This window comes from Vanrija pseudolonga, chromosome 3, assembly GCF_020906515.1.
Source record: "Vanrija pseudolonga chromosome 3, complete sequence".
Taxonomy (NCBI): domain Eukaryota; kingdom Fungi; phylum Basidiomycota; class Tremellomycetes; order Trichosporonales; family Trichosporonaceae; genus Vanrija; species Vanrija pseudolonga.
In genome coordinates, this window is record NC_085851.1 from 2,715,766 (window position 1) to 2,730,793 (window position 15,028).

The 15,028-nt window shown below is 63.1% G+C and overlaps 7 protein-coding genes across 7 annotated transcripts; 2 read left to right on the forward strand and 5 right to left on the reverse strand.

Annotated features, from left to right (window-relative positions):
* Positions 1–425: 425 nt before the first annotated feature.
* Positions 426–2,043, forward strand: ALG3_0 (Dol-P-Man:Man(5)GlcNAc(2)-PP-Dol alpha-1,3-mannosyltransferase; the record flags this gene model as incomplete). Its single annotated transcript, XM_062771155.1, has 6 exons — positions 426–678; positions 733–832; positions 875–1,189; positions 1,226–1,659; positions 1,697–1,838; positions 1,884–2,043. 6 exons carry the CDS (start codon positions 426–428, stop codon positions 2,041–2,043), a joined length of 1,404 nt encoding a protein of 467 aa, XP_062627139.1.
* A 96-nt stretch (positions 2,044–2,139) lies between these two features.
* Positions 2,140–4,152, reverse strand: POLM (DNA-directed DNA/RNA polymerase mu; the record flags this gene model as incomplete). Its single annotated transcript, XM_062771156.1, has 8 exons — positions 3,853–4,152; positions 3,465–3,806; positions 3,331–3,423; positions 3,179–3,268; positions 2,741–3,144; positions 2,575–2,708; positions 2,310–2,541; positions 2,140–2,272 (listed from the first exon to the last, which is right to left on the reverse strand). The coding sequence occupies exons 1-8, from the start codon at positions 4,123–4,125 to the stop codon at positions 2,140–2,142; spliced, it is 1,701 nt and encodes a 566-aa protein (XP_062627140.1). The 5' UTR covers positions 4,126–4,152.
* A 180-nt stretch (positions 4,153–4,332) lies between these two features.
* On the reverse strand, positions 4,333–5,877 carry LOC62_03G004639 (uncharacterized protein; the record flags this gene model as incomplete). The annotated part of the gene is made up of 3 exons (XM_062771157.1): positions 4,333–4,498; positions 4,539–4,705; positions 4,747–5,877. 3 exons carry the CDS (start codon positions 5,875–5,877, stop codon positions 4,333–4,335), a joined length of 1,464 nt encoding a protein of 487 aa, XP_062627141.1.
* Positions 5,878–6,004: 127 nt separating this feature from the next.
* On the reverse strand, positions 6,005–6,978 carry LOC62_03G004640 (uncharacterized protein). Its single transcript, XM_062771158.1, has 2 exons — positions 6,697–6,978; positions 6,005–6,542 (listed from the first exon to the last, which is right to left on the reverse strand). Exons 1-2 carry the CDS (start codon positions 6,966–6,968, stop codon positions 6,047–6,049), a joined length of 768 nt encoding a protein of 255 aa, XP_062627142.1. The 5' UTR covers positions 6,969–6,978; the 3' UTR covers positions 6,005–6,046.
* A 181-nt stretch (positions 6,979–7,159) lies between these two features.
* sws2 (37S ribosomal protein subunit sws2, mitochondrial) lies at positions 7,160–7,922 on the forward strand. The gene is made up of 2 exons (XM_062771159.1): positions 7,160–7,657; positions 7,821–7,922. Exons 1-2 carry the CDS (start codon positions 7,182–7,184, stop codon positions 7,897–7,899), a joined length of 555 nt encoding a protein of 184 aa, XP_062627143.1. The 5' UTR covers positions 7,160–7,181; the 3' UTR covers positions 7,900–7,922.
* A 160-nt stretch (positions 7,923–8,082) lies between these two features.
* On the reverse strand, positions 8,083–11,671 carry CBSCBSPB3 (CBS domain-containing protein CBSCBSPB3). Its single transcript, XM_062771160.1, has 2 exons — positions 9,839–11,671; positions 8,083–9,790 (listed from the first exon to the last, which is right to left on the reverse strand). The coding sequence occupies exons 1-2, from the start codon at positions 10,832–10,834 to the stop codon at positions 8,267–8,269; spliced, it is 2,520 nt and encodes an 839-aa protein (XP_062627144.1). The 5' UTR covers positions 10,835–11,671; the 3' UTR covers positions 8,083–8,266.
* A 516-nt stretch (positions 11,672–12,187) lies between these two features.
* Positions 12,188–14,845, reverse strand: LOC62_03G004643 (uncharacterized protein; the record flags this gene model as incomplete). The annotated part of the gene is made up of 4 exons (XM_062771161.1): positions 12,188–13,768; positions 13,808–14,141; positions 14,183–14,706; positions 14,744–14,845. The coding sequence occupies 4 exons, from the start codon at positions 14,843–14,845 to the stop codon at positions 12,188–12,190; spliced, it is 2,541 nt and encodes an 846-aa protein (XP_062627145.1).
* Between the last annotated feature and the right edge of the window lie 183 nt (positions 14,846–15,028).

Genomic DNA, 15,028 nt, shown 5'->3' on the forward strand with positions numbered 1-15,028 from the left:
CGCGTCCTTGTCCACCTAATGTTTTGACGCGTCGGGGCGTGGGTGGCGGGGCAGACAGATTTGATCCCGCCCACGACCTCGGAGTTATCAGTAAATGTACATCTCTGCCTCTACGATGCATAGAAACGCGGTTTAAATTCCTGGCCCTTGTACATGCACATGCAGAGGACGATCCCCCAAATCTCACCTAAATTGGTTACATGATTTTTGCGGTAGACTGTGTCGATGAGTGGGTACGAGTCTGAAAAGCGGAAGTAGGTGGGTGGCAGGGCGTGCGATTAGGCCCCGCAATCTCGGCACAGAGCTGCCAGCCAGCAATCACAAAGTCTAAATAAATCGCAATACGCGTCATCCAATTCGGGCTCGACAACACGACTCCCACCTCCGACATCTCCATCACACACATCCTCTCACGCAAAAGAGACATGGCACCGACGCCAAAGCCATCACCGGGCGCCTCGGCAAGAGGGACCGCACCGCCAGTGCCGCGCAGCTCGCGCCCCTCGGGCTCCAAGAGCACCGTCGAGCTCGTCACTTCGCTCGTGACCGGACTGTTCAGCGACCCGGTGGGCACTGTCCGCGCGCTGCTCTTCGACCGCGCGTACTTCTGGATCTTGGCTGCCGGTCTCTTGGCTTTCCAGTTTGCCATCGGCCTCGTCATCATCTGGAAGATTCCATGTACGTCTACTGTTGCTGCTGCGGCTGCTGCGCGCACGGCCCTGACACTCGCAGACACAAAGATCGACTGGGACGCGTACATGCAGCAGGTGGATGGCTTCCTCACCGGCGAGAGGGACTACTCCAAGCTTGAGGGGGAGACAGGACCACTAGTGTAGGTGGCATTGACTTGACGAATCACCTGCTAAGATCCCAGTTACCCCGCTCTCCACCTGTACATCTACACGGCGCTGTACAAGCTGCTGCCTGCGGCAGGCCGCGAGCGTCCAGCGCAGTTCATCTTCCTCGTCGTCGAGTCCGTGACACTGGTCCTCGTTTCAACCATCTACTTCCTCGCGGGACGGAGCAAGCACATCCCACAATGGATCCTCATCCCGCTCGTCTTCTCCAAGCGCTCGCACTCGATCTACCTGCTGCGCCTCTTCAACGACCCGTTCGCAATGCTCATCTTCTACGCGTCGGTCGTGCTCTTCCAGACCGGGTGGTGGAAGGTGGCATCGCTGGTGTACTCGTGGGTTTGAGCAGTTGTGGCACTCTAACCCACCAGCCTTGCACTCGGCGTCAAGATGAACATCCTGCTCACGCTCCCCGGCCTCCTGGTCATCCTGTTCCAGAATCGGGGCGCCTTCGGCACCGTCGACTCGGTGGTCCTCATCGCCATCACGCAGGTCGCCCTCCCAGGCTTCTACTTCCTCGACACGGCCGCTGACGCACGGGCCTACTTTACCTCGGCGTTTGACTTCTCCCGCGAGTTCATGTACAAGTGGACTGTCAACTGGCGGTTCGTGAGCGAAGAGACCTTCCTGTCCAAGGGCTTCGCGCGCGGCCTTCTCATCGCACACGTCGTTACGCTCATCGCGTTCGGGTGGTTCAGGTGGAACCCGGTCCCGGGTGGGTCGGCTGCCGTGCTCAAGCGTGGACTGTCGAGTGTCAAGGCGTCGTTCCGGCCAGCTGTACCTCTCGGCCAGCTTCCAAGCTCGCGTAGGTGCCAGGAGTCCGGCCACACCTAACCTCACAGACATTCCCCTCGTCCTCTTCACGTCCAACCTCATCGGCATGACCTTCGCTCGCAGCCTGCACTACCAGTTCCACGCGTGGTACTTCCACCAGCTGCCACTGCTGCTCTACCTCGGCGGCGGCTGGGGCGAGCCTGTTCTCATGTGAGCTAAGCTGATGTGGTCATCGTGAACGAGCTCACACCACAGCCTCGGCTTCATTGCCCTCCTGGAAAAGGCGTGGCTTACGTACCCGTCCACCCCGCGCAGCTCGCTGGCCATGTTAGCGGTCCACCTCGTCATCCTCGCCGGACTATGGTTCAAGGGACCTCGCCCGCCCGTCGTGGCGCCACTTGCCAAGCGAAAGTAGTCGACGCAGGGGCGACCCCAGAGCACCATCTAGACAACCAATACAAGTATGCATATGATAGAGCAAGTGGCAGAAGCACCAAGATGTTCACCGCGCCTACCCATCAGCGTTCCTCAGCTCGGGCGGGATGTATCTCAGCCCAACATGCGCGAAGATTTCTCGCTCCGAGCCAAAGTTGATCTCCTCGTTAGTCTTGGCGTTAATCAACCCCGCGCGGAACTTGAGGCCTCTGCTCATCGTCAGTCATCACCTTCGCACACACGCACCTAGCCTCGACATAGCGCCGAAAGTCGCGCTCGAACATCATGCTCCCCGACCAGCTGAGCACGGCGGCGGCGTACCGCTCTGGCGGGGCGCAGATGAGGTCGACGCGCCGGTGGAGCGGGGCGGGGTTGTCCGCCGAGGGCGGGAGGCGGAGGATGACGAACGCCTTGTCGAGGTTATCAAAGTTGCCCGGATGCGAGTGGAGCGGTGTGGTGTGGTCGAGCGTGGACACGTCTTCGTGTCAGTGCGGTGCTGGGCAACACTCACGGAGCACATGCGTCACGATGCCCAGCGCCGCTAGCCGCGCATACAGTCTTCTGAGCAGGCGCGCATCGAGCCCCTCCCTCGGCGGGCGGAAGATGACGTCCACGTCGTTGGATCTCGGTTTGCCGCGGCGATACCTTGCGTCAGCCGGCACGGACTCCAAACCCACCCGCCACAGATGGTCTGCTCGCAGCCAGGACACAGCGCCTCAAGCTGCTCGGCAACACACGCGCCGATCTCCTCGACCTCGGAGCGGGGTATACTCGCGTCGAGCTCGTCCCGCAGCCCAAGCCAGTCCATGACGACCTCGCCGCGGGTCATCGTCCCGCTGATCCGGCGGAGGTCGCGCGCCCGCAGCTCCTTCGCCGAGAGCTCGTCGTCCGCCGGCGTGTCGTGGCAGTAGTGGGCTTGCACGTCTGCCAGCGTGCGGCACCCCTTCTTGTCGTAGAGGTCTGCTGCGGTCGGCCGGCCGATCGTGTAGATTGTCGAGAAGGTGCGGAGCGCCTTGAAGCGCGCTGATTTCAGGATGGCCTCGCTCTCCGCCACGGCGCCAGTGGAAAGATACTCGTCGATCTGGGGTCAGCGCTAGCGCTGCGCGCAGACGTACTCGCGACGCGACCTTATCCCCTACGCCGTTGAGCTGGCGCGCGTCCTTGCCTGACGTGAAGCGGCGTGGCGCGGCTGATGTCAGTGTGTTCTGGCGCCAAACGTACACTTCATGATCTGGAGTCAGCGCGCCGCCACAAAACAGGCACCCACGCTCATGCTCCGCCGGTAGCTCAGCACGTTCGAGTTGAGCTGGTCCGGCTCGTCGTACTCGCGCTCCTCGAAGATCGGCTTGATCGCGTCGATCTGAGGCGTCAGTCAGCTCGGCCTCGGGGAGGCGCACGCACAATGTCCTGGTTCGGGCAGGTGAGTGGACAGGGGCGCTCGCACGCAAGCTTTGGAATGTCCTTGAACGGCATGGCGGCAGAGTATGGGGCCACGTCTGGCGGCTGCGCCGCGTCCCAGTCTCCAAAGCCGGAGCCGGCGGCACCGTCCTCGGCTGCGGCGACGACTTTGGGCTTCTTCGCTGGGCTTGGGCCGTCGAGCAGCTCGACGCTCGGCGACCGCTTGCGCCGTGTGGTGGCGATACGGTACTCGTCCCACTTGGGCAGGCGGGGGAAGGTCGCCGGGGACACGCAGCGCGCGTATGTGTCGGCGACGAACTCGATGCGGAGGAGGTTGAGCGCGGCCTAGGAGGGTGTGAGCGGGCTGCCTCGCACCACTGCGCCAGCGTACCAGGTTTCTGCCAAGCACGCGCTCCAGGCGCGGGATGCCATGCAGCGCAGTGAGCACATAGTCTGCGTCCTCTGCGCGCGCGGTGCGCTGCCCGCCCAGCGCGTCAATCTGCGCGTATACCGCCACGATGCGCCCCTCGAGCTTGGCGGGCACGACGTAGAATGTCAGCTCGGCGAACAGCGGCACGATGCTCGCTGGCGCCTGGGACGGGGAGCGCGACACGGAGACACTGGACGAGGAGGACGCCGACGGGCGCAGCGGGGGCCGCAGCATGGCGGCGTGTGGGTGGGTGAGTGGATGGGAAACGGCTAGTTCATGGTATCGCTACAAGAGTGAGATGGACGAGACGAGATTAGATCTGGCTGTGAGTGGGTGGGTGGGGGGGGGATGACGCAATGAAAACAAGCATTGAGCTTGTGGCGGTTGGCCGTGGCGGCGGGCGGCGATCTGGGGTCAGCTGAACTCGAGGTGGAAAGCAGCTCACCAGAGCAGGAAGCAGCGCTCGGGCTCAAGCGGCGCCTGGAGACCTCGTACCACAGGTGCAGGACTCAAACTGAGGAGGGTCATCTCCTCCACTGGCACCTCGGCGGTGTCCTTGTCGGCGTCGCCCGAGTCGCTCGAAGTCGGCGGCCACGCGTGTCCAAGGCTGCGGCGTTAACTGCCTTGCACCGCGACTAGCTACGCACGAGTGGACGGGCTGATCAGGCCACACCTCCCCCCCAGCGCCCATGTGCGCGACCGCGCGCTCGAACGGCTCGCGCGGGTCGAAGCGGAGGTTGTCGAGCCATGATCCGACGAGCGGGCGCTGTGCGCGTGTCTTCCAGAAGCGCGCCGGCAGGGCGAAGGGCAGCGCCTGGTGTCGGCGTCAGCTAGCATCTGGTTTCAATAGCTCACCTCGGACGTCCACACCAAGTCGGCCGTCACCGAGCCGCCGAACACGCGGGCGAAGAAGAGCACCTCGCCTGCGTCTTTCGCCCGGTTCGCGGCAGCGAGGGGCAACGTGATCCGACTAGCAGGCAGGAACACCTCGCCCGTCGGCACGATGACCGCCATGCGCACCTCGTTCTCGCCGCCAACAAGGGCCTGCGCAACGGCCCACACGGCCCAGTTGAGGCTGCTCGTCGCCGAGATCCACGCGCTCGTGCCGTCCTCCGGCGCCTCGGCGAGGACGTGCCGCGCCGCCATGTCCGCCAGATAAGGGCCCGGCACCCACCCCGGCGCGCCGTACGCGAGGGCTGTGCGCGCCGCGGCGTACGCCGAGGGCGAGAGGCCCGCGTAGGCTGGCGAGACGGCGCTGAAGCCGGAGCTTGCGCGCTCGCCCGTCCATACCAGCTGCGAGGCGGCGGCGGCGCCGTGGATACGCAGGTACGTGTTCCCTCGCGGCGCGTGCAGGCGCGCGTCGAGCGCAGCGAAGGTCAGCGGCCCGCGGTGGGTGACGGGGATCGCGTTGGGGTTATGGCTGCGAGGAGCGTTGTGGGCCCGCCCGCGCCCACCTCGGGGGAGGAAGGCGGCGCGAATGGGCCTGTTTGGCTGGGGGACTGGCGCGAGGAGTGGCATTGGAGGAGGCAAGCGGGGAGGGACGAGGACGCGCCGCTCACCGTTGACGGCGCCGTTCGGGACTGCCCTCGGCGCGGGTGTCTCGGGGGTGCGTACACGCAGGAAGGGCGCCGGAGAGTGCCGCGCAGGCGACCGCTCGCGCGGGTCAGCGGGCGTGCGCACCCGCCGCGGATCCTGCTCGGGGGGCACGCGCCGCCGCCTCGGCAGTGCGTTGTGCTCCGAGGCGCCGACCCACGCCGGCACGGCCAGGTTCTCGGGCGGCGGGGCATACGCGAACGACGGGACAATGGTGGGGATGTACGCTTGCGCGAGGGTGTCGGCGTGCGTGCGGGCGCCGGGGTCGTCGGCTTCGGGGTCTGGAGAGGGCGAGGTGGCCTCGGCGCCTGGCGTCAGCTCGAGGTCAGAGTCTACCGTTGCGTCAGGGGCGTGAGACGCGTCAGATGTGCCGTTGGGCAGACTGCGGGCCATGCCAAGATTCAAGACGTGAGTGAAGTGAAGTGGGGGATGAGGAAGTGAGCGAGAGAAGGAGATGAAGCGAGTTGCTGGCTCGGTCGTGACTGCTATCCCCGTCCCGCTCCCCCCATTCCCTCGCTTTCCCCCTAGCCTACTAACCCATGCATGCAATGACTACTCCCTCTTACGCCTTCGCGACGCGCAGCTTCTCGAGCATCTCGGCCGCGAGCTGGGCGTGGCCGACGCGCTCCTCGGCCTTGCGGGCCGCGTGCTCCTCCTTGAACTCGCGGCGGCGTGCGCGGCGGCGGTTGAGGTGCAGCCGCTCAGCAGTGACGGTGAAGCCCTTCGGGCGGGCGTCCCACGCGATAACGTCCTTGTCGGAACGCTGCTCCTCGCCGCTGGCAAACTTGGCCTGGCGCGCCGCCTCGGCCGCGGCCTTGGCCTCGAGCTGCACCTCGTGCCCCTGCTGCGACAGGATCCGGCGCGTGACCGTGCCGCTCGTGAGGTTGCTCCACCGTGCTGCCGACTTGCCGTCGTCCTGCAGCACCCACATCGAGTGCTTCCTATCCGTGTGCGGGCGGTGCGCGTGCTCGAGAGCGCTTCCTGGCTCGGCGTGGCGCCACTCCTTGGCGATGAGCTTTTGGGATGCAAGGACGGGGAGGATGTGCTTCTTGAGGTACCTGAGGTTGTCAGCGAGCCGCAAGCGAAGCGAGCGAGCGGCAAGCGGCGAGGGCTAGCGTGGGGAGTCGAGAGGTGGTAGCTGCCGAAGCCGCCGAACGACACCTCCTACTCCACTCGCGTACCAGCCTCGCCAGTCGCGTCGAACCCACTCACTGGCCAGACACAAAGGGGTGCTCCTTCGGAATCTCAACAGCCGACTCCTCCACCACGGCCTTGCCCTTGCCCTTCATGCGCGCGCCGGCGGGGTACACGTTGGCGGCGGTGAGCTTTGCGCCGACGCCGTCTAGGAGGATCTCGCGGAAGTGCCGTGGCCGCTGGGCGAGCAGGTCGCGGACGAGCGCGAACGCCGCGGCTGAGGGCACGGGGAGTGTCGCGGGCGCGCGGTAGCCGGCTGTCTGCTTGAGGAGGCTCGTTGTTGGGCGCATAATGTTGTTTTGACAGTGTCCGGAGTAGGTCGGTGTCCGAAATCTCAACTTACATTACAGGAGTGCTGAATGCGCTCCTGGCTGGCGGAATTTTCTCCCGCCACGCTTTGTGGCATCCCAGGCACGGCGTCCAACGAGCACTCCCGACTTTTGAAGGTCGACGACCTCGAGCTCGATCGACATCAACATCCCCTCCTCACACCCACACACACCATGCACCTCCTCGGCCACTACCTCCCAGAACACAACCTGATCCGGATCGCCCTGCGCGCGTTCTACGGCATCAGCTACGCGACGTCGTCCCGCCTCCTCGCACGGCTGAGCATCCCGAACGACGCCAAGGTGTCCTCCTTGACAGAGCAGCAGATCACCGCGCTGTCAGCGTACCTGTCTGCTCCGGCCGCGTCGACGCCGCCCAGCCGCATCGTGCTCGCGGCGCCAGGCAAGGCGCCAGACGCCAAGGCTGCCGCGGCAGCCGCCGCAGAGGGCCCCCTCGACGACCCGCTCAACAGCATCAAGATCGAGGTCGACCTCCGCCGCCAGCGCCAGGCAGACATCATGCACCACCGCCATATCGGCACCTACCGCGGCCGTCGCCACGCCATGGGCCTGCCTGTCCGCGGCCAGAACACGCAGACGAACGCGCGTACCGCGCGCAGGTTGAACCGCGCGCCGTCGTCCAAGTTTAGGTGAGTAGAGCTCGCGAGCGCAGCGAGCCGGCGAGGGAGGGCGAACAAGAGGCGGAGAGTGCGCACCTGGCGTGGCTGCTGCCTTGGCCTGCTGGATAGCCACCTTCTCCTCCCCCCTCTCCCAGGCGCCGTCCCACGAGCCACACCCCGCTCACACCCGCAGCACTTTCTCCCAGGTCGAGTTCGAGGCACCCGTGCCCCAGCCCCCGAGCCAGATCTTGAGGATGCTCGGTATGCAGTAGAGAGGGATTGGCGTTTGGCAGGCATTGGCATGTATCAGTTGCATTGGCGGGTGGGCGGGTGGGTGGGTACGGGCGGGCGTGGATAGCACGGGGCGAGAAGGTGGTGTGGTTGCGCGGGCTCGTAGACATCATCCGCCAACAGCTCACCTCGCGCACTCGCTCCACTCGCGTGCTCGGGTGCCCTCAAAAGTCATCACGATATACATGGAGCACTTCCCTTCGTATTATCGCGTCTACTATCTCTCAAACCAACCCTGTTGTTGTTGTTTTTTTCTGGTCATTGTATGTGGGTGCGTACGGATACAATACAGGTGGCAGGGAAATAATCAGCCAGCCACACGCCGACGTGCTGCGTTCGCCTCCCAGCTTACTTGCTGGTACGAGAGGCAACGAACACGCCGGCAATCACGACGCCGAGGAAGCCAATGGCAGCCGGCAGCGCCATGTCCTTGGGGAGAACACCAAAGAGGAGCTCCTCCCCATTAGGTCCAACGACCTTGGTCGCCCTGACGGGGGCAGGAGCAGCAACCGGCTCGGCCACCTTCTCCTCGACCTTCTCCTCAACAACGGGCTTGGGAGCGGCCGGGACCTCCTTGGGCACCTCGGCAGGCTTAGGGGCGGCCGACTTTGCGGCATCTGCCCAGTTGTTGCCGCCGTCAAGGAACAAGACGACACGGTCCGTCTTGTGGCTGCGGGCGATGCGCACAGCGTCCGAGACGTCGCCGTCGGCAGTCATCTGCACAAGGTCGCCCTCGTCGTCCGTGTAGTTGACAACGAACACTGAGGGGTCGGCAGCAACAGCCGAGGGGTCTGTTGGCGTGTCGAAGAAGGGGTCGGTCGACAGCTTGCCGTGAATAATATCGCGCAGCAGCTCGTAGCTGTCGTGGCGAGCCTGGAAACGGTGTGTGCGTCCTGATGGCGTCTTGAACTTGAAGACGTAGGTGCCGTCATCAATCGGCATGGAGGGAGCGACAGAGGACAAGCCGCCCTTGGTGCCAATGTCCGAGATGACCTCGTTGACGGCCGAAGCAGAGTCACCGGGCATAACCTCAGACATGGGCGAGGTGACGCTTGATAAGCCACGGTTGTGGCCCTTCTCCTTGGAGGGGGTGTCGGTACGCAGTTCGCTGTGCGAGAGCTGCGAAGCCGAGTCGTCGTCACCGCCAGCCGCGTTGAGAGTGTCAAAGAACTTGGACCACATGGGACCCGACTCGGTCGTCTGGTCGTCGTTCATGCTGTCAATCTGCTCGAGCGTGGCGTAGGTGAGCTTGAGCACGTCGACAATGCCCATGAGCCTGCCATCCTCCTCGACAACGGGAAGGTTGAGGTAGTGGCCGTTGTGCATCTTCTTGAGAGCGTCCTGAACGACCATGGTAGGCGGGGCAGTGTCGGGGTGAGGGGTCATGACACGCACGACGCTGCAGCGCGAGGCGTCGAGACCAGCGGCAATGACACGAAGGACAATGTCCTTGGACGTGAAGATACCGGCGATCCTGGGCGGAACGCTGTGGTTGCTCAAACCCGAGATGGCGCTGGTGCCCGTGTTGGTCTCGAGGACACAAACAGCGGTGGTGCGGCGCTCCTTCATGAGGCGAGCGGCCTCGCGAACCGACGTGCGGGGCGAGACGGTAGGCGGAGGCAGGCTCGTGTCGAGGACCGACAGCAGGTCGGGCTGGGCCATCTTGTCGCGGAGAGCGTCAACGTAGGCGAGCATGGCGGCGGCCTGCGGGTTGTTGACGAGGCCGGGGCCAAGCTCGGTCTGAACGCCAGCGAGGGCAGCCGAGAGCTGGTGAGTGGCACTCGAGCCACGCTCCACCTTGGCGAGGGCATCGTGGAACACCTTGGTGATGTCGAGGAGACCGACAACATCTCCATCCTCGTTGCAGACAGGCTAGCGACTGTAAGCACGTGTGCCACAACCACCAAAGTCAGGACTCACCAAGTGACGGAAGTGGCGGCTAACCATGAGCTGCAGGGCCTCGGTAGCGGAAGTCGTGTCACGCGTAACCATGGGGTTCTTGGTCATGATCGCCGAGACAGGGGTCAGACGGGGGTCGAGACCAGCCGCGGTGACACGGAACGCCAGGTCCTTTGCGGTGAAGATACCGCTGAGGCCCTCCTCGTCGTCGACGACGAGGACGCAGTCAGTACGCTTGGCAGCGCAGAGCTGCGAGGCGTCGGCAACGCTCATGCCCTCGGGGACAGTAAGCGCAGGGCTGGGGCGGAGACCAGCGACGGTACCCTTGGCAGGGCGCTTGGAAGAACGCTTGGAAGCGCCACCTGGCGTAGGTTGAGACGGCTCATGGCGGCCACCGGGGCGCTTGCGGGAGAGCTCGCTCTCAATCTTCTTGCGCAGCGACTGGAATTTGGACGATATTTTCGACGAGGCCGAGCGGTTTAGTTTACCAGCAGGGGTAATTTCCGTTTTGTTGACGGTCGAGTGGTAACGTTTGCGAGTGGGTAGTTCGTCGGGCGTCAGGGGTGGCGTGTTTGGGTCGACCATGTCCGGGGATTCGGGGAACACGGACAGCGTGTTGGTCGGACGCGAGGCCAGGATTTTAGACGCGGGCGGAGTGACAAGGTCGGCAGGGAAGGACACGGATTGCCGAGAGCCGTGAGAGTGCGTGCGAGTGATGGGTGCCGTGCCCGGCGCCGACGACGACGACGAGGACGACGTCGATGGAAGGAGGACAGAGGTGACAGTAGGGGAAGTTTGCGAGCGCACCGACCCGGGGGGCGTAGGCAGGGGGTTTGGGTGTGCCGTTGTCGATCCGGGAGACGTGCGTTTCGTGTTGCCGTCGATCGGGGGCGAGAGCGAGGGCGGTGTTGGGGCCGCGGGGGGTCGGGCGCGGGTCGAGGACGAGGTCGAGGTCGACATTGAGGTCGCGGTGGATTCAGGAATGAGCGTGGAGGGGTTCGTCTGAGCGTTGGACATTGCGCGAAGGGATGAGCCACGGCCAGAGAGCCAGAGGGCAAGGCAAGGGGGGGAGTGGAAGCAGGAGGGGGTGGGGGAGGGACAACTCGGCACAGTCCTCTACTTGGTTTGTTCTCTGATATGCCCCGGCTCGTGCGGCTGGGGTCGGGACACCAGTGCAGTGATGGATACCGAGTGGGCTGTTGTACCAGCTCGAGGGCATGCACTCCAAGGCGCCCCCCTCCGACAATCTACCAATCTCGGCGCAGGCATTCAACGCCACCCACCCCCACCACCACCACTGCTGGGCTGTTGCTCGGCAGCCTTCGCACCGAGAGCGCCCGGACCCGTCCACGCCCGAACCGTTCGGCGCGGTCCGTGAGCAAGGCGCGGCGGTGGGCGGGGAAGTTCAGGCGGCTAGTATTGCCGCCGCTGCTCCTGCTACATGCACGCACGCATCACTTGCTATGTGTGATGTGGAACGGCGGGTGGGTGATCGTGACCAGCCCACCAACGGTGTCTCTCTGGTCTCGCTCGAAAAACAAAACAAACACACAGGAACCCTTTTGACCCTGCTACTCACCTCGTCGCGGCGGTTCTGCTTTCGCCGTGTGTCTGCCGCGGGCGAGTTTGCGGCGCTGGTGCTCATGGTGGAGGAGTTTGTGCTTGGAGAGCTTGGAGCGTAGGTATGGAGTCCGCCGTTGGGTACGGGGATTCGAGACATGGGGCGATGGTGAAGCGAATGTTTGTGTCGATGGTGGGTGGGTGGTGGGCGGTAGGTGTTGGTCGGTCTTCCGGCGGTGTGTCGGCGGCGGGCGGCGGCGGCGACAGCGCAGAAGTCTGGAGATTGATTTTGTGTTTTGGAAAGGTACAAACGAGCAATGCTGGCTGGCTGGCTGGCCGTCATGGCCCCCGACACTTCCTAGCTTCAGGCTCATTGCTACGACGCCGCCTGCATCAAGCCTGGCTCGAGTCCCATCCGATAGGCTCTTACGTCAGGGCTGATAGCGACCTACTACCCTGAATAAATGACGTGTGGCCACTTTTACCGCCATATCACTGCCAGCCATCTGGCGGCAGTGGATGTGTCAATCGTAATCTTGCGGCAAGCGACATGACCAGCTGACCATGCCCACCAATGTCGAAAAAGTGTAAACAAACAACACTGATCGCTGGACAAGACACAGGTGAAGTATGGTTCATGAACAAATGACAAATGAGGGGTTGAGGTTTATGGGGCAAACATTGCCGATATTGGGGCTCCAGGGCCGGGATACAAGCAACAAGGTGGACGAGGCGCCACAACCACAGGTTCAGAAGCAGAGGATGGAGACGTGGTCATGCTGTGGGGGTGTCAGCTGTGGCGGCGGCCTATCAGAAGCTCACCTGGGCAAGGACAAGTGACTGTCCGTCAAAGTACGCCTCCTTGATCGAGTCTTGGTCGCAGACCAGCACCGACTGGGCTTCACAGTATGCAAGCGCCTGCGGCTGGGTAAGAACCTTGTCTGGGATCGGCTTGCCGTCGAGGTCGCGAGCTACCGGATACGGCGTCGAGATGACGTCGTTGCTGAAGGTTGGGGTGTGGGGGGCGATGTTGGAGGACGGGAACCCGCGACCCGTGCGGCGAGCAGTAGAGCAACAGACTCGGCGAGTGGCTATCGGTAGCACCAACATCGGGGTGTGGTGAACCTTGCACTCGGGGGCACACCTGCGACGAAGCGGGTTCAGTTCGACGCCACTGAGGAGATGAACACCAGGAAAGTACAGCCCCCCGGCGTACGTCTTGACGAGGAAGTTTGAGTGGCGGATCTTCTTGTCATTCTTGTCGTCGGGAGGAAGAGTCTTGGGCGGTGGATGGCTCTCGTTGTTGAATGGCTCGATATCGATGGCTCGAGGACCGTGCGTGGCCGTCGCTACCATCCATGTCGACTGCATGTCCGCAAAGTTTTGCCATTCCTCGCGCACATCAGGGACCATGCCCTGCATGGGTCGGAGCGGAGGACCGAGAAGCTGGGCAAACTTCTTTGCCTGGACTTGCATCCCACCGCTGCTCTCGATGACTTCGAGGAGGCGCGTGAAGGGTCGGTCGGGGATCTTGTTGATATCCGCGCCTTTGTTTCGGAGCTCATCGATGAGCTTGGCAAGGATCCCCTGATCCTCCATCGACTTGCAAAACTCGATAATGCTTGTAAAGACCTTGAGGGGGTATGGGAACTCGATCTCGTGGTAGAAGTGTAGTCTCCAGACTTCACCGTTGGACTTGGACTCCTTGAACGACCCTTGATGGCCGACAACCATGAGGCAAAGAAGGTCGTCAAACTCCTGGCCAAGAGGGTCCTCAGTGTCGTGAGTATTCGACTGGTCGAGTTGCTTGCGCCACTGGCGCATTGCCGCCTCGACGGCCATGCGGCGAGTGCTCATGGGAACGCGATCGATGAAGAGAGCCGCATTGATCCTGCCCCGGAGAGCCGGACGTGGGGACTCTTGGGCGATACCGTGCGGATAGAGGGCATAGGATACCATGCTTCCGAGATAGCCCAGTGACAATGGAGGGTTGATGGAGACGGTACCGGAGACAGTCTTGAGCATCTGAAGGGCTTGGTCCCTCGGAGTCTTGTTGTCGGACAGGGGAGGAAGCTCGAGAGCCACAACCCCCTTGGGAGACTTGGCGTAGCACTCGCACTCAGTCCATGTCCCTGGAGGATGGGTGAGAGTCTCAACCGCACCCTGCCCACCAGTAGGGCGTTGGAGCTGCGAAACGTTGAGGGCATGGCCGATGTTGGGGCATATCCGGATGAGCACCAGGCTTGCGCTGAGCAGCGCAACGGTTGGCGAATGTTGGTACGTTGCGCGCTCGGCGTCGGACAGTGGGCAGACCTTGAGAAGAACAATGTGCTTGGCACTGAAGAAGTCAAAGTCGATAATGCGAGAGTCGCTGGGGTCGAGGCCGATGACCTAGGGGCGTCAGCGGGGCCTCCCGCGGTGGCCACTTACCGCAACACAGTGGCCACGAATGTAATTGAAGACGATGAGCGGGCCGGTTACGCAGGATCTTGACTCTTCACGCTTCACGAGAAGTCCCACGAGGCCATTAGGGCCGATCTTCAGAGTGTATGAGACGTCAGGCTCGCCCATCTGATACGGAAGGATGAACTCGAGGTAGGGCAGTCTGGCTCGGGGGTGTGGCTCCAAGGCTGTCGGCGATGCGACCTTGGCCTTGGTCTTGACATTTTCTAGACCATAGGGACGGAGCTGGTAGAAGTAGACTCGGTGAGCACGTCCGGTTTGGAGTGGCGTGTTTCTCTTGCCGGCGTAGGGAACAATGACTCTGGGGAGTTGGTAAAGGACCAAGGCAACCCGTCAACTCACGACTGGGCAGCGACGGCGGCGAGGTTGTCCTCAGGATAGATGGCCAATGCAGCGAACCTTGCGGACCACTCAAACTCCCAGGTCCACATGCGCTGCTGTTCCGCTGCTCCCTTGGGGCGGGGTGGAAGTTGAATGTCTTGCAGCGGGATCGTGTCCTCAGCGGGGGAGGGAAACTTGGCCTCGTCCCGGTTCTTCATGTACGTCTTCCTCACTTCGTGTGCCAGAGGAAGGGCCCACAGCGTCCACCCCGTCCCGGCGCTCGACTTGGTGACCATGTACCCGTCGCGCACGTCGAGAACTTGTCCCTCGGGGTGCACGCAGCGCGTGAGGACGGGCACGCCGACCTGGAGCGACTCCTCGCGCCTGAAGCTCTCGTTGTATGCTAGCGGGCGGGGATCCGTGCGCTTGTTGGGCAGGTCGCCGTCGAGCGAGTGACGAATTGGGGGGACACTGTATGTTAGGTTCTCACAGATGCTGCGGAAGAAGGGGTCGTCGTTCATGTAGTCACGGAGGTTGCGACAGGTCTGGTGGGTTAGGACGCATGCTGAAGACAGGACCCACCGAGTACAGCTGCCGCAGGTCGTTGATCGCTGCGAGGAGGATGTGCTTGAGTACTGGGCGTTGGGATAGGTCAGCGAAGACGCGTTGGGTCGTGGTCTTCATGGCTGGTCATTGATGTGAGGTGGGGTCAACGCGAGAGTGAGTGGGAGTAATGAGTGGAAGCAACGAGTAAGTTGCGGAGGTGGTGGGGTGTTGCAGTGAAGGAAGGATAATTGAGTTGATGGAGAAGGGTTGTGGACAACAAGCGTGAAGACGAGGCGAGACAGACACGATAATAAGCAACGC

Coding starts and splice junctions, on each gene's coding strand:
- sws2 (XM_062771159.1), top strand. CDS start 7,182: ATGCACCTCCTCGGCCACTACCTCCCAGAACACAACCTGATCCGGATC. Junction 7,658..7,820: donor GCGCCGTCGTCCAAGTTTAG/GTGAGTAGAGCT, acceptor TCACACCCGCAG/CACTTTCTCCCAGGTCGAGT.
- CBSCBSPB3 (XM_062771160.1), bottom strand. CDS start 10,834: ATGTCCAACGCTCAGACGAACCCCTCCACGCTCATTCCTGAATCCACC. Junction 9,791..9,838: donor GCCGCCACTTCCGTCACTTG/GTGAGTCCTGAC, acceptor TACAGTCGCTAG/CCTGTCTGCAACGAGGATGG.
- LOC62_03G004640 (XM_062771158.1), bottom strand. CDS start 6,968: ATGCGCCCAACAACGAGCCTCCTCAAGCAGACAGCCGGCTACCGCGCG. Junction 6,543..6,696: donor CACCCCTTTGTGTCTGGCCA/GTGAGTGGGTTC, acceptor TGACAACCTCAG/GTACCTCAAGAAGCACATCC.